At 45.4% G+C, this 14308-nt stretch overlaps 3 protein-coding genes across 3 annotated transcripts in view; 1 reads left to right on the top strand and 2 right to left on the bottom strand.

Moving 5' to 3' along the window:
• Positions 1-705: 705 nt before the first annotated feature.
• Positions 706-4882, bottom strand: Rab13 (RAB13, member RAS oncogene family). The gene is made up of 8 exons (XM_046421751.2): positions 4645-4882; positions 3232-3292; positions 2214-2274; positions 1904-1981; positions 1707-1796; positions 1512-1577; positions 1356-1409; positions 706-1204 (listed from the first exon to the last, which is right to left on the bottom strand). The coding sequence occupies exons 1-8, from the start codon at positions 4766-4768 to the stop codon at positions 1127-1129; spliced, it is 612 nt and encodes a 203-aa protein (XP_046277707.1). The 5' UTR covers positions 4769-4882; the 3' UTR covers positions 706-1126.
• Positions 4883-12332: 7450 nt separating this feature from the next.
• On the top strand, positions 12333-13565 carry Rps27 (ribosomal protein S27). The gene is made up of 4 exons (XM_046421752.2): positions 12333-12467; positions 12780-12888; positions 13171-13281; positions 13482-13565. The coding sequence occupies exons 1-4, from the start codon at positions 12462-12464 to the stop codon at positions 13508-13510; spliced, it is 255 nt and encodes an 84-aa protein (XP_046277708.1). The 5' UTR covers positions 12333-12461; the 3' UTR covers positions 13511-13565.
• A 287-nt stretch (positions 13566-13852) lies between these two features.
• Positions 13853-14308, bottom strand: part of Nup210l (nucleoporin 210 like) — a 120528-nt gene continuing 120072 nt past the window's right edge. The window contains exons 39-40 of the mRNA XM_046421753.2: positions 14176-14250; positions 13853-14082 (exon numbers count right to left, since the gene is read on the bottom strand). Coding sequence (XP_046277709.1) covers positions 13985-14082; positions 14176-14250 — 173 coding nt within the window. The 3' untranslated portion in view covers positions 13853-13984. The remainder of the gene's footprint in view (positions 14083-14175; positions 14251-14308) is intronic.

Genomic DNA, 14308 nt, shown 5'->3' with positions numbered 1-14308 from the left:
TTAGTGAGGCTCTGCTCAAAAATAATGAAAAGTAAAAGGGCTGGGGATGTGGCTCAGTGGTTAAGTGCCCTGGGTTGAATCCCTGGTACCAAAAGAAAAACAAACAAACAACAAAAAAAAAACACCACCCGAGAGCTATGTTAACTGACTGTGTGCCTGAAACATAGACGCTCAATAAATGTTTATGGATACATAAACCTCTCCTGTGTCTAATTTTCCTCCCCTATAAAAGCAGCTAATAATGCCTACCAAACACCTAAACAGATTTCTGGCAAAATCAAAGAAGCATGGAGGCTGGGGATTTAGCTTAGTGGCCGAGCATTTGTCTAGCACAATCAAGGCCCTGAGTTCAGGCCCCTCAAAAAGAAAAGGCGGGTGGGTGTCAAAGAAGCTTGCATTAATCACTGCTAAGCCATACCAGGTCCTGTTGTGTCCCTGACGCTAGGGCTCATCAAGTCCTCTCTTGGAATTTCCTGTGCTAAGGACAAGGCTATGATCATAGTGATCCTTAGTCCTGAAACCCCACGATGGAAAGAGGGGGTTCAGTCCCTCAGGTCACTCTGCCTCCTGCTCCGCTGTCTTCCTCACCAGCCAAACATCTGGGAAAGGGAGAGATGCACCCAGCCAGACTCCAGGGAACCAACACGGGAGAGGTAAGACCTGGGTTTGAGTGACAACAATGAAAGTTTCCCAAACAGGGGGACATTTGTGCAAAGAATGGCCTTTAATACAGAGGAAGACCATGCAGCGTGACAAACCTTCAGAGAGTAGGGCTGAGCCAGCCTCTCACAGGACTCGAAAACCTGATCGAGTATCAAAATAAATCGATATATTTACATATATTCGTGACCTAAAAAACCAGAAAAAGTCCACAGCCTGAGGCTATCTGTCCTACCCTTCCTCCCTCCTCCCTCTCATCCTCCCCCTCACCTTCCTTCACTTCCTCTGTTCCTTCCTGCACTTCTCTTGGCCCCTGGTTTCCTTCTTTCCCTTCTCTGTCTTCTCCTAGGCTCCTCACCACCAACCTGCCTTTCAGGCACCGCTGCCCCCCTCCCTGTGCAGTCCCTCAGCCCTGGCTTCCCCGGCTCCACCTCCAGGCTCAGGGTGGGAAGGCCACAGGGGGTCCTCAGCCCAGGGAGCACTTGCTGGTGTTCTTCTTGTCGCAGGTCTTCAGGTCAGTGCTGGGGGGCTTGTGATGGTTCCCCTGGAGGGAGAAGGATGCAGAGGTCAGGATGGGAGGGCTGGCTGGCCTATGAATAAACGGGAGCTTTCTTTCTCCCCTCCTGGGAATCTAGCATGGCTCTCCTCCCAAGACACACACGGCCAGTGGGACCCAGCCAGCAGATCCAACTCACCAATCTCCGGCCTCCAGACTTGAGTAAGATGTCCCGAGCCAGGGAACTGAAAGCCTAAAGGGGAGATTGGTCAGAACAGACTGGGGGGGGATGCGTCTACCTTTCAAGATTCCACGTCTTGGTGGTGGTTGAGGAGGGAGGGGAGGCAGGTCTCACCTCATCCACATTCATACTGGATTTGGCACTTGTCTCAAAAAATCGGATTCCGTGCTCTCGAGCCAACTGTAGGGTGAAACGAGAAGGAGAAAGCTGGAGAAAAGGGGCTGCAGCCAAGCCCCCTGCAATTGGGCCTTGCGATGTGTTCATGTGTTCACGGTGCAGTTGTAGAACCCGGCCCAGCCTGGCTCTCACCTTATCGGCCTGCTCCTTCTGCACTTTCCTCTTAGCCTCCATGTCACACTTGTTCCCCAGCAAGAGTCGCTCCACTCCAGCTGAGGCATTCTGGGGGCAGAAGTGTAAGACCAGTGACAGTGGCCCTGCCTTTCCGCACAGCCCCTTCATCCTCCATGATCTACCCACTTCCCCCATCTCGTCTGGAGGGTTCTTACTTCTTTGATGCTTTTCATCCAGTTCTGAATATTTTCAAAGGATTTCTCATCAGTGATGTCATACACTAGGATAATACCCTGGGAGACGACAAAGTTCACCTTGGACCATATTCCCATGTAGGCTCCCCAACACCCTCTAAATGACCCCAGAAGTCCCATCCATGAGTCTAAACTCTTGGTCATGTGGGGCAGTTTGTGGCCCACACTGCGTGCCCCACTTTCCCTTCCCCAACCCCTGGCCCTCTGTTCTCATAAACCTATATTCTCTTGTCTCACGCCCTCAGCCCTTGTCCAGAACCACACATCATACCATGGCCCCACGGTAATAGGCAGTAGTTATTGTCTTGAATCGCTCTTGGCCAGCTGTGTCCCTGAAGAACGAGAAGATTTCATGGGTGGGACAGAAGGAGTCTCCCCCTAGGAGACTCCTTCCCACCAGAGAAATTAGCTTCTACAACATGGTGGGGCTAAAAAGAATAGATCAGCTGGGCACAGTGGCCCACGCCTATAATTCCAGTGACTCAGGAGGCTAGGGAAGAAGGATCACAAGTTCAAGGCCAGCCTCAGCAATTTAGCAAGATCCTGTCTATGAGTCTTTGCCTTTCCGTTACTCACCTTTTCCGTTTGACCTTCATTAGTTATCCAGCCTCTCCAAATCTGTTTCCTCATTTGTAAAATGGGGACAATAAAATATGTCTCACAAAGAGTGAGGATTAGATAAAATGATACATACACATAAAACATAAAATGATACTTAGTGCTTAGCATAGAGGAAGCATTCAATGAGTTTCTTGGGTGCCTACCATTTCTTAACAGCCATCTAACTGTCTTTTTTTTTTTTTTTTTTTTTGAGCAGGGGACTTCCTGCATGTGAAGTAAGGACTTCACTGGAGTTACATCCCAGCTCTTGATCTGCTCTTTAAGATCAAAAAAAATCCTCTAGCAGAGGCAGGAGGAGGATCACAAGTTTGAGGCCAGCCTCAGCAACTTAGGGAGACCCTGTCTCAAACTGAAAAATAAAAAGGGCTGGGGATATGGGTCAGTGGTATCAGTGGTAAAGCACTCCTGGGTCAATCCAGTACTGAAAGGAAGAAAAAACAAAAAACAGAACAGCAGAGAATGCTCTGGACTGGGGGAAATGAGAATTACGGGCCGAAAAGGATCAGAGCAGGAAGAGATGGAAGGAGAGCTGAATAAGCAAGATACATAAATTAGGAGAAATGGAAGAAGAAACAGCAGGGAAAGGGAGAGAAATGAAGCCAACAGGAGGAAAGAGTCCCAGGAGACGAACCGGAGGTTTAGTTAGATGTCCTGGGGGATCCACTCACCAGACCTGCAGTTTGATCTTCTTCCCCTCGATTTCCACAGTGCGGATCTTGAAGTCAATTCCTGTGGGCAGAAGTTGTGCGCTGAAGCGGAGAGTGTGTGTATGCCTGTGCATCCACAGGGATGTGTGGAGACCCGGGAAGGAGTGCAGGCGGCGCTCGGGCAAGCAACCTCTTGGAAGTACAGAACTAGGAACATTCCCCCAAAGCTGCATTTGTATAGTGAGTATACTGTTTTAATTAGATTTTATGGAGGAGGTTTTGAAAATTCTGCAGAGGGCTTCAGGCCACCCCAGCTGACAACTCTTCCACTTAAGTTTCTGTTTCCTCCCACTATTTTCACATTCCTCTTTCCAGTTCCTTAGCTACCCCCCTCTACTTTTTTTTCCCTTTTTTTGGTACCGGGGATTGAATGCAGGGGTGCTTAACCACCTAGCCACATCTCCAGCCCTTTTTTATATTTTATTTAGAGACAGGGTCTCACTGAGCTGCTTAGGGCCTCGCTAAATTGCTGAGGCTGGCTTTGAACTTGTGACCCTCCTGCCTGAGCCTCCCTAGACCCTTCTACTATCATATTCCACTATCCTCCTGGCACTTTAGGGTACAGAATAAGGGAAAAGGAAGTTGACATTAGTCCATGAGAATTAACTGGTGGGCCAAGCTTGGAACTAAGAGAGACTAAGAGACTCACACAGGATTCCTCCTGAGACTGAGAGAGGACAGAGGGGTATTTTGCCTTTGTAACCAAAATTGTCTTGAGAATCTCTCTGACTTACTTCCCAGGCCAGAGGACGTGAAGAAAGGCGAAGGGAGGAAAGGAGACAATGTTCTTTTTAGCAGAAACTTGGGCACCTCCCCCTAGGCTGCTGGGGGCCCCAGGGAGCAGATGATTCAACAGGCTGACTCAGAGACCCCAAAAGTCCCCTCATTCCCACCTTCCTCATCAGGCAGCCGCATATTCACAATCACAGTCTTTGAGCACACTCAGTCACCCCGTCCCCTCTGTCCAATCCTCTATTAAGCTGAGGGGAGGGAGACTGGGGAACGGATGGTAAGGTGGGATGCCAGGAGAGAGCCTGGAGGGTCAGTGGGACAGAAAGAGACAGAAGTCAGGGACGGTGGAGGGGAATCAGGAAGAGTCCTATGTGGATAGGGTTTGGGGAAGAGGAGCTAGAGGGCCAAGAGAAAGACTCCTGTGAATTTGGGGAGACTAGAAAGACAGTCAAGGAGAGGCTGGCCTCAGAGTCACCTGGAGGCCTCAGAGAGGTTGGAGGTCTGAGTACCCAGCTATGTATGGGGGATGGGTCTGAGACAGGGGTGGAGGGGCTGCGTTTAGGAGCCCTAAAGGCGACTAAGGCGCCTGCAAATGAGGGCGCAGGGGCGTCGGGGGCCTGGGAGCGGCGGCGGCGGGCTCACCGATGGTGGAGATGTAAGTGCTGTTGAAGTTGTCTTCTGCAAAGCGAATGATCAGACAGGTCTTGCCCACCCCCGAGTCCCCGATCAGCAGCAGCTTGAAGAGGTGGTCGTAGGCTTTGGCCATGGCGGACACTTGGGGGCGCGGGGGAGGGGTGGCACCCGGAGGCGGGACTGCGGGGCTGGCGACCCAGCGTCCCCGAGCCCCGGCCAGGAAGTTTTCCTGCCTCTCCGCCCAAGCTCCGGGAAAGTGGGGCGGCGGCTCCTCTGGGCTCCACCTCCCGCCCGCCCACCCTTTTCGGCTGGAGGAGGCCTGTCCAGCCCCGGTCCCCTGGTCTGTCCTGTCTCCCTCGCTGTCCACCGTCCCTCCGGTTGGATCGTGAGGCTGGGGTGAAGGAAAGCAGGGGTCTGAGCGACATGGCCAGGGGAGAGGGACTGTAGAGGGATTGGGGAAGGGGACAGTTCTGTCGGTAGGGACCGAGTTGGGGATGGCACTGCAGGTTGACACAACTCGAAGGCCGACTTTTGGAGGCCCTATTCGAGGAAGGCGGAAGGCTGAGCTGAACCAGGCAGTGCTACAGCGTCACTGCGAACGACCCCGACCCTGCGCTCTGCGCATCCCGGCCCAGGACGAGCGGCGTGGCCAGGGCTAGGGGCTCCGGCGAGTCGCCCGCCCCCTGCTGGGACACCGGGAAAGTGCAGATGGCCCTACCGAGGAGCCCTACCCCTCACACCCGACGCCCAGACCTTGGGAGGTCACTTCTAACCTCAGCCGCGACTGTCTTCCTTCCGGGACCCTGTGTGTGATTTATCTGACCAGATGGCTCAGGACTGGAGACATTGGGGCTAAACATATTTATTGACATGTTTTGGATACTGGAGAATAAACCTAGCCGGGCTTCACCACTGAGCTCAATCCTCAGGCCCTTTTTATTTTGGGACAGACTTCCCTAAATTGCTAAGACGGGCCTCCAACTTGCGATCCTTCTGCCTCAGCCGCCCTAATTGCTTGGATTACAGGCGTGTGCCACCACACCAAGCTGAAGCACCATTTTTCATGAAAAAGAAAAAGGGCTGGGAATTTAGCTCAGTGGTATAGCTTCTCTGAGTTCAATCAATATCCAGTACTGAATAAAAAAAGGTGCACTGGTTGTGAGAAGGCATCTTTTGTCACTTATCTTTGTCACCTTCTGTGTCTGTGTTTGTTCTGGAACACAACTATTCCTTTTTTTAAATCTCTCTCTCTCTCTCTCTCTCTCTCTCTCTCTCTCTCTCTCTCTCTTTTGTATTGGGCATTGAACCCAGGGGCACTTTACCACTGAACTACATCCCCAAAACTTTTTATTTTTTTATTTTGAGGTAGTCTCACTAAGTTTCTGAGAGTCTTACTAAATTGTTGAGGCTGAGCCAGGTGTGCTGCTGCATGCCTATAGTCCCCACATTTTGGGAGGCTGAGGCAGGAGGATCACAAGTTCAAGGCCAGTCTTAGCAATTTAGCAAGGCCCTAAGCAACTTAGAGAAACCCTGGGGATGAGGCTCAGTGGTTAAGTGCCCCTGGGTTCAATCCAATAAAATAAAAATTAAAAATAAATTGTTGGGCTGGGTTTGTGGCTTAGTAGTAGATCACTTGCTTAGCACATGTGAGGCACTAGGTTCGATCCTCTGCAACACATACAAATAAGTAAATAAAATAAAGGCATTGAGTCCATCTACAACTAAAAACACTTTTTAAAATAAAAATAAAAAAAAAATTGTTGAGGCTTACCTTGAACTTGTGATCCTCCCACCTCAGCCTCCCAAATTGCTGGGATAATTAATAGACATGTGTCACCAGGCTCCCATTGTATCTTTCAGCTGCATCCCAAATCTTGTTTTTTTTTCTCACTGACCAAACTGCCTCATCTGTTCTTTAAATTACTCTTCAATTTTCATGGATGGTTCCAATGCAAATCCACCAGTCCTTCTTCGGTTCATCTTCTTTTGCGGGGATCTGGACACTCAGTGCCCAGCAGTTGCTATTTTTGCTACCTCTCTGACATGCGAGCTGGTGCACACGTGCTTTCCCTGGACCCTCACCTCACGGGACTCTCCCCAGGCTCTCTTGGTCTCAGCCACAGTGCCTTCTGTCCCCTCATTCTGTTCATCTGGCATTGGGTTTTGTGCTTTTCCCCCAGGCTACAATGCTCTTCCCTCCACATCTTTGCATGGTTGACTCCTTTTTTTCTTTTTCTTTTCTTTTCTTGCAGTAGGGGGTTACTGGGGACTGTACCCGGGGGCACTTTATACTGAGCTACATCCCCAGTTCTTTTCTTTCTTTTTTTTTTTTTTTGCGGTGCTAGGGATTGAACCCAGGGCCTTGTGCATGCAAGACAAGCACTCTACCAACTGAGCTATATCCCCAGCCCTCCCCAGTTTCTATTTTTTATTTTGTGACAGGGTTTCATTAAGATGTTGAGGGTCTTGCTAATTTGCTGAGGCTGGCCTCCAGTTTATGATCCTTCTGCCTCAGCCTCTCAAATCGTTGGGATTACAGGTGTGCACCACCATGCCCAACTTTTTTTTTCCTCCCCTTGGGGACAGGTAACTAGGGAATTAACTCAGGGGTGCTTTACTACTGAGCTACATCTCTAGCCCTTTTTATTTTTTATTTTGCAACAGGATCTTGCTTGCAATTCTCCTGTCCCAGTCTCCTGACTTGCTGGCATTACATGTCACCATGCTTTATGTGTCACCATGCCCAGAGAATTCTTTTCTTAGATTTCAGTCTAAATATAATTTCCTCAAAAGTTTTTATTATTTTTTAAATTTATTTTTTTATTTTAATTTGTTACATATGACAGCAGAAGGAATTACAATTCATATTACACATGTAGAGCACAATTTTTCATATCTCTGGTTGCACACAAAGTAGTCACACCATTCGCGTCTTCATACATGTACTTAGGGTTAAGATTTTTGAGTTCTTTATATATCCTAGAGATTAGTGCTCTATCTGATGTATGTAAAAATTTGCTCCCAAAATGTAGGCTCTCTGTTCACATCACTGATTGTTTCTTTTGATGAGAAGAAGCTTTTTAGTTTGAATCCATCCCATTTATTGATTCTTGATTTTAGGGTAATGATGTCCATCACATTCCACCGTCTTTCCTACCCCTTCCCTTCTCCTCCCTCCCCTTTGCCCGATCTAGAGTTCATCTAATCCTCCAATGCGCTCCCCCAACCCCATTATGAATCAGCATCCTTAAATCAGAGAAAACATTGGCAATGGGTTTTTTTGGGATTACATAACTTCACTTAGCATTATATTCTCCAACTCCATCCATTTACCTGCAAATGCCATGATTTTATTCTCTTTTAATGCTGAATAATATTCCATCATATATATATATGATATATATATATATATCATATATATATCATATATATATATATACACACACACCACATTTTCTTTATCCATTCATCTACTGAAGGGCATCTAGATTGGTTACACAGTTTAGCTATTTGTGAATTGTGCTGCTATAAACATTGATGTGGCTGTGTCCCTATAGTGTCCTTTGGGTATAGACCGAGGAGTGGGATAGCTGAATCAAATGGTGGTTCCATTCCAAGTTTCCAAGGATTCTCCATACTGCTTTCCATATTGGCTGCACCAATTTGCAGTCCCACCAGCAATGTATGAAAGTGACTTTCCTCCCACATCCTTGCCAACTATTATTGATGTTTCTGTTCTTAATAGCTTCTATTCTGACTGGAGTGTGATGGAGTCTTGGAGTAGTTTTGATTTGCATTTCTCTAATTGCTAGAGATGTTGAACATTTTTTCATACATTTGTCGATTGACTGTATATCATCTTCTGAGAAGTGTCTATTCAGTTCCTTGACCCATTTATTGATTGGGTTATTTTTTTGGTGTTAAGATTTTTGAGTTCTTCATATAATCCTAGAGATTAGTGCTCTATCTTATGCGTTTGTGGTAAAAATTTGCTCCCAAAAGGTAGGCTCTCTATTCACCTCACTGATTGTTTCTTTTGATGAGAAGAAGCTTTTTAGTTTGAATCCATCCCATTTATTGATTCTTTTTTTTTTAAAATTTTTTTTTAGCTGGGGATGTGGCTCAAGTGGTATCGCGCTTGCCTGGCGTGCGTGAGGCCCGGGTTTGATCCTCAGCACCACATACAAACAAAGATGTTGTGTCCGCCAAAAACTAAAAAAATAATAAAAATAAATAAATAAATAAAATAAAATTCTCTCTCTCTCTTTAAAAAAAAAAAATTTTTTTTAGTTGTTGATAGACCTTTATTTATTTATATGTGGTGCTAAGAATCAAACCCAGCACCACATATAAATAAATAAATACACACCAGGCAAGTGCTCTACTGCTGAGCCATACCAGCCCCCCACCCCCATTTATTGATTCTTGATTTTAATTCTTGTGCTATAGGAGTCTTATTAAGAAAGTTAGGGGAGTGGGGTTGTGGCTCAGTGGTACAGCACTCGCCTAGCATGTGCAGGGCCCTGGGTTCAATCCTCAGCACCACATAAAAAAAATGAATAAAATATAGGTATTGTGTCTGACTAAAAAATAAATATTAAAAGAAAAAAAAAGAAAGTTGGAGCCTAATTTGATATGATGGAGATTTGGGCCTACTTTTTCTTCTAATAGGTGCAGGGTCTCTGGTTTAATTTCTAGGTCCTTGATCCACTTTGAGTTGAGTTTTGTGCATGATGAGAGATAGGGGTTTAATTTCATTTTGTTGTGTATGGGTTTTCCCAGCACCATTTGTTGAAGAGGCTACCTTTTCTCCAGTACATGTTTTTGGCACCTTTGTTTAATATAAGATAACTGTAGTTATGTGGGTTAGTCTTTGTATCCTGAATTCTGTACCATTGGTCTACCAGTCTGTTTTGGTGCCAATACCATGCTGTTTTTGTTACTGTTGCTCTGTAGTATAGATTTTGCACATCTCATACCAACTCCAAGTTCAATATGCCACTTTGGTACTTTGAAACTGGCTGTGGTTTACATTACTGAGATTAATAAAGATTACAATCACAGAACTTTTCTTCAGAAAGCTGGTTGTCCAGCCAGGTGCAAAGGTGCATGCCTGTAATGATCCCAGTGGCTTGGGAGGCTGAGGCAGGAAGATCGTGAGTTCAAAGCCAGTCTTAGCAACCTAGGGAGGCACTTAGCAATTTAGTGAGACCCTATCTCTAATAAAATATAAAAAAGGACTTGTATGTGGCTTAGTGGTTAAGCACCCTTGGGTTCAATCACCAGTACCAAAACAAAACAAAACAAAAAAATTCACATGCCTTTCCTTTCCTTTGGAATTAACCAGGCCTCCAGGTGCCATTTGGGTTATCTTTATTCCTCCTTTATTTTTATTTATTTATATGTGTGCATCTGTGTGTATGTGTGTGTGTGTGTGTATATATATATATATATTTTGTGTGTGTGTGTGTGTGTGTGTGTATGTGTGTGTGGAGTACTGGGGATTAAACCCAGGGATATTTAACCACTGAGTTATATCTCTAGCTCCTTTTTATATTTTATGTAGAGACTGGGTCTCACTAAATTGCTTAGAGTATCAGTGAGAACTTGGGATCCTCCTGCCTCAGCCTACCAAGCTGCTGGGATTATAGACATGCATCACCTCATCCAGCTCCTCCTTTATTTTTAAGTTTAATTTTATTTTTTTCTGTGTATGTGGTACTGGGGATTGAACTCAGGGAGTGCTCCTCCACTGAGCTAAATCCCAAGCCTTTTTTATTTTGAAATAGGATTATTATTATTTTGTTTGTGTGTGTCTGTGTGGTGCTGGGGATGGAACCCAGGGCCTTGTGCATGCAAGGCAAATACTCTACCCACTGAGCTATAGTCCCTGCCCCTGAAACAGGATTTTGCTAAATTACTGAAATTAGCCTTGAATTTGTGTCCTCCTGCCTCAGCCTCCGGAATCACTGGGATTATAGGTGTGTGCCACCACACCAGGCTTCATTTCTCCTTTTTGACAAATGGAGAATCTAAAGCTTTAGTCATTATAGTAGAGCATGATGCTTTGATTTTCGTCTTTCCTTTCTTCTCATTCTCTGGCAAAGGTGTCAATACTGCAAGATTAAAAATAATGTGGAGACAGTGCTGGTTAAAATAGGGGGAAAGGGATGTGGTTGCCTAAGACGAAAGGATATTTCGGAAGACAGTTTAGTAGTCTTCAGTGTACATAGCACTGATCCAACAGTTTGATTTTTAAGGATTTTCCTACAAATACAGTCTCACAGGCACAGAAGAATGTATTTATACCTATGACTATCTTCACAAATTTATATATAATGTGTGGAAAAATATATATACGTATACATGTGTGTGTCTGTATTAATTTATTTATACAGGTTGAGCTTTCTTTTTTTTTTTTTTTTTTAAAACATATTTATTTATTTATTTATTGGCAGACATAACATCTTTGTTGGTATGTGGTGCTGAGGATTGAACCTCAGGCCGCATGCATGCCAGACCAGCGTGCTACCACTTGAGCCACATCCCCAGCCCCAGGTTGAGCTTTCTAATTTGAAAACATGAAAGCTAAAATGTTCCAAATTCTAAAACTTTTGAAGTGTTGACATGATACACCACTGAAAAATTCCACACCTTTTCTCACCTGACAGGTCACAGTCAAACCACAGGTGCACTAAAATGATTGTATGAAGTTATCCCTGGGAACAGTGATGCACACTTGTAAATCCCAGTGACTTGGGAAGCCCAGGCAAGAGGATTACAAGTTTGAGATCATCCTGGGTAATTTAAGGAGACCCCTGCGGGGCGAGGAAGGGCTGGGGATTTAGCTCAGTGGTAAAGCACCTCTGGATTCAATCCCTAATATATTAAAAAAAAAAAAAAAGTTTTGTATAAGTGTTTTCTTTTTTGGTGAGGGAGGTAGGGAGTACCAGGGATTGAACTCAGGGGAACTCGATCACCAAGCTACATCCTCAGCCCTATTTTGTATTTTATTTAGAGACAGGGTCTCCCTTAGTTGCTTAGTACCTTGCTTTTTTTGAGGCTGGCTTTGAATTCACTATCCTCCTGCCTCAATCCTCCAGAGATACTGGGATCTCAGGCATGCACCACCATGCCCGGTTTATTTTCTTATTTTTTAGAGGGATTTGAAAAAGAAAAAGTGAACTTTAACAATGGAGTCTGAGGGGCTGCAGCGCTTGGGTTCCATACCCAACATCGCAAAAATACTAGATAAATATATAAATTAAATAAATCCACCCCCACCCCAACAACAACAACAAAAAAACCCCACACAATGGTAAACCCTAGGGTTAGTTGGGGTTGGGGGGGATATAAGAGGAGGGCTGTCTGTTTTGCATATATTTACATCCAGAATCGTTAAATATGGATAAGTTAACTGAAATGGTACAGAATACCAATAATTGAAAAATAAATAAACCCCAGATAAAGCTCGATATGGTTCAATATTACTGAGGTTTTTCCGCAGCGGTTCCTACTTATAAAGTTCCAGCTGTCATAGTGCTCCGGTAAATTTTTAAAATGTTCCTTTATTCCTTGACAGTGATTAAACGCTGAATTCAAAATAGCTCTCTCAACATGGTGACACATTCCTGACAAGACGATCACTTAAAAGACCTTTTCAAAATGGCTGTTCCATTCTTGCTCCACTGAAGACCAACCTAGAGCAGGACCTTCCCAACATGGCGACACAAGACCCGAGCGTCACTTCCTGCAGGATGCCGGATATAAGGAGCAGGATTTCCGCTTTCGCTCCTTTCCGGCGGTGACGACCTCCCCACGAGAACATGCCTGTGAGTTCCTTGGTCCAGGTTTCAGCGGAGATCTCGCTCTTCTGTCCGCACGCTCCCCTCACGCTGATTTCGCCTCGTAGAGGGTCCTCAGTAACCCTCTGCACTTCTTAGGACCTTAACTCCAGGGACCGCAGCGGCCCACGGGCCACCCGCATAGACGGGAGCGGAGAGGAGATAAGATGGCGGCCCAGCTACGCAGACACCAGGGGCGGCGAGGGGCGAGTTCTCCCCGGTGTGTGACAGTGGGGGCTGTTTTCCATCGTCCCCTTTTCGCCGTTGGTTTCTAAACCTCTGCGTTTCTTCCCCTCTTAGCTCGCAAAGGATCTCCTTCATCCCTCTCCGGAAGAGGAGAAGCGGAAACACAAGAAGAAGCGCCTGGTGCAGAGCCCCAACTCCTATTTCATGGACGTGAAATGCCCAGGTGAGAGGTGGCCTGCTGCAGCAGGAGAAGCAAGGGACCCCCCCCCCCCGGCGGGGAGGGCCGTGCAATTCGAATACATGAAACTGGTAATACAGTTTTGTTTTTTAGGAGTAGTTGAATTCCGTGCTCTCCGGTCAAAACTGCATATAAAGATTGTACTTTTTTTTTTTTTTTGTCTTAGGAAACACTAATGGGATGTTGAGTTGGGGTTAAGTGAGAGAAAAATATGGCAGTAATATTGGAGAAAAACGTTAACTCTTTGCCTGATTTCCATCTCCCCAGGATGCTACAAAATCACCACAGTTTTTAGCCATGCACAAACAGTAGTTTTGTGTGTTGGCTGCTCCACTGTCCTCTGCCAGCCTACGGGAGGAAAAGCAAGGCTTACAGAAGGTAAATGGCTCAATGTTGTGGTTTTTGGCTTTGAATCTTAAAGGGAAAGGAATCCGTATAAATGAGTTAAGTAGCTAATGGAGTTGAGGGGGAATGTAGCATTCTGAGATGGATCACCAGGCTTCTGCTAGTTTTATGAGGGTGGGGCAATGGACAGGGTAGGTATCCTGTCAGGTAATCTTCAAACCATTTTCTTCCAGGATGTTCCTTCAGGAGGAAGCAGCACTAAAAGCAGCCTGAATCAAGATGAGTGGGAAAACATCCCAATAAACACATTTTGGATATATCCTGTTTATTGTCTTGTTTAACTGCTAGGAAGTTCCTGCCTCAAGTATTCAGGGGCATCCAGAAGAGTGGAATGCTAGAGTCATTTGGGGCAAGTAAGTGGTCAAGTACTTTAAAAAAAAAAAAAAGTCCCTTTGGGACATTTTATCCACTTAGGCTCATTGGGTGGATCTTCAGGGATTGATTTAAGAATTGGAATACTAGATAAACGTGAGAATGACTTTTATGTTTTCTTAGTATTAGTAAGTGTTAATCTGTAGAACACAACAAACAACTTTAATAAAAATACAGCTTAACATTTTTTATTGATGATTGTCAGAACCCTTGTATTGGAGGCTTAGTGTAGAGATTGCTGGTAGGCTCCTTGTCTAGGGCTAAAAATATTCCCTCAGTTAAAGGGGACTTGCCCAAGCACAGGTTAGTGCCTTATGCTCCATAACCAATGCTGTAGTCGACTCTGGGTCAGTGGGGGTTGTGGGCTCAAGAAAGGAGGAGAACTTGCGGAGGTATAAGAACCTGAAAGTAAAGGGGGAAGGAAGATGATGAAGTTCTGAGTCAATCAAGCATGTATACTTGTATACTTAGGCTTCTCAAAAGAGAGGTCTTTACCTGGCTGTGGTGTTCCTATAGTTGGTACATAAACCACAGGAACGGTCTGAATCTTGTTCAGGAAGGCACTGTAAGCTAGAAAAAGGAAAAGGGAGATGTCACAAAAAGCTTACTTTTTTATCAAAAAATATTT

The sequence above is a fragment of the Marmota monax genome, unplaced genomic scaffold (genome assembly GCF_021218885.2).
Source record: "Marmota monax isolate L192 unplaced genomic scaffold, Marmota_monax_Labrador192_F-V1.1 WCK01_AAM20220418_F8-fsc00108, whole genome shotgun sequence".
Taxonomy (NCBI): domain Eukaryota; kingdom Metazoa; phylum Chordata; class Mammalia; order Rodentia; family Sciuridae; genus Marmota; species Marmota monax.
The sequence above is the reverse complement of the archived record's forward strand: the minus strand, read 5'-3'. Positions and strand labels throughout refer to the sequence as shown.

Coding starts and splice junctions, on each gene's coding strand:
- Rps27 (XM_046421752.2), top strand. Junction 12,889..13,170: donor CATGGACGTGAAATGCCCAG/GTGAGAGGTGGC, acceptor CCATCTCCCCAG/GATGCTACAAAATCACCACA. Junction 13,282..13,481: donor AAAAGCAAGGCTTACAGAAG/GTAAATGGCTCA, acceptor ATTTTCTTCCAG/GATGTTCCTTCAGGAGGAAG.
- Rab13 (XM_046421751.2), bottom strand. CDS start 4,768: ATGGCCAAAGCCTACGACCACCTCTTCAAGCTGCTGCTGATCGGGGAC. Junction 1,982..2,213: donor CCTATTACCGTGGGGCCATG/GTATGATGTGTG, acceptor GTCGTCTCCCAG/GGTATTATCCTAGTGTATGA. Junction 1,578..1,706: donor AGAAGGAGCAGGCCGATAAG/GTGAGAGCCAGG, acceptor TTCACCCTACAG/TTGGCTCGAGAGCACGGAAT.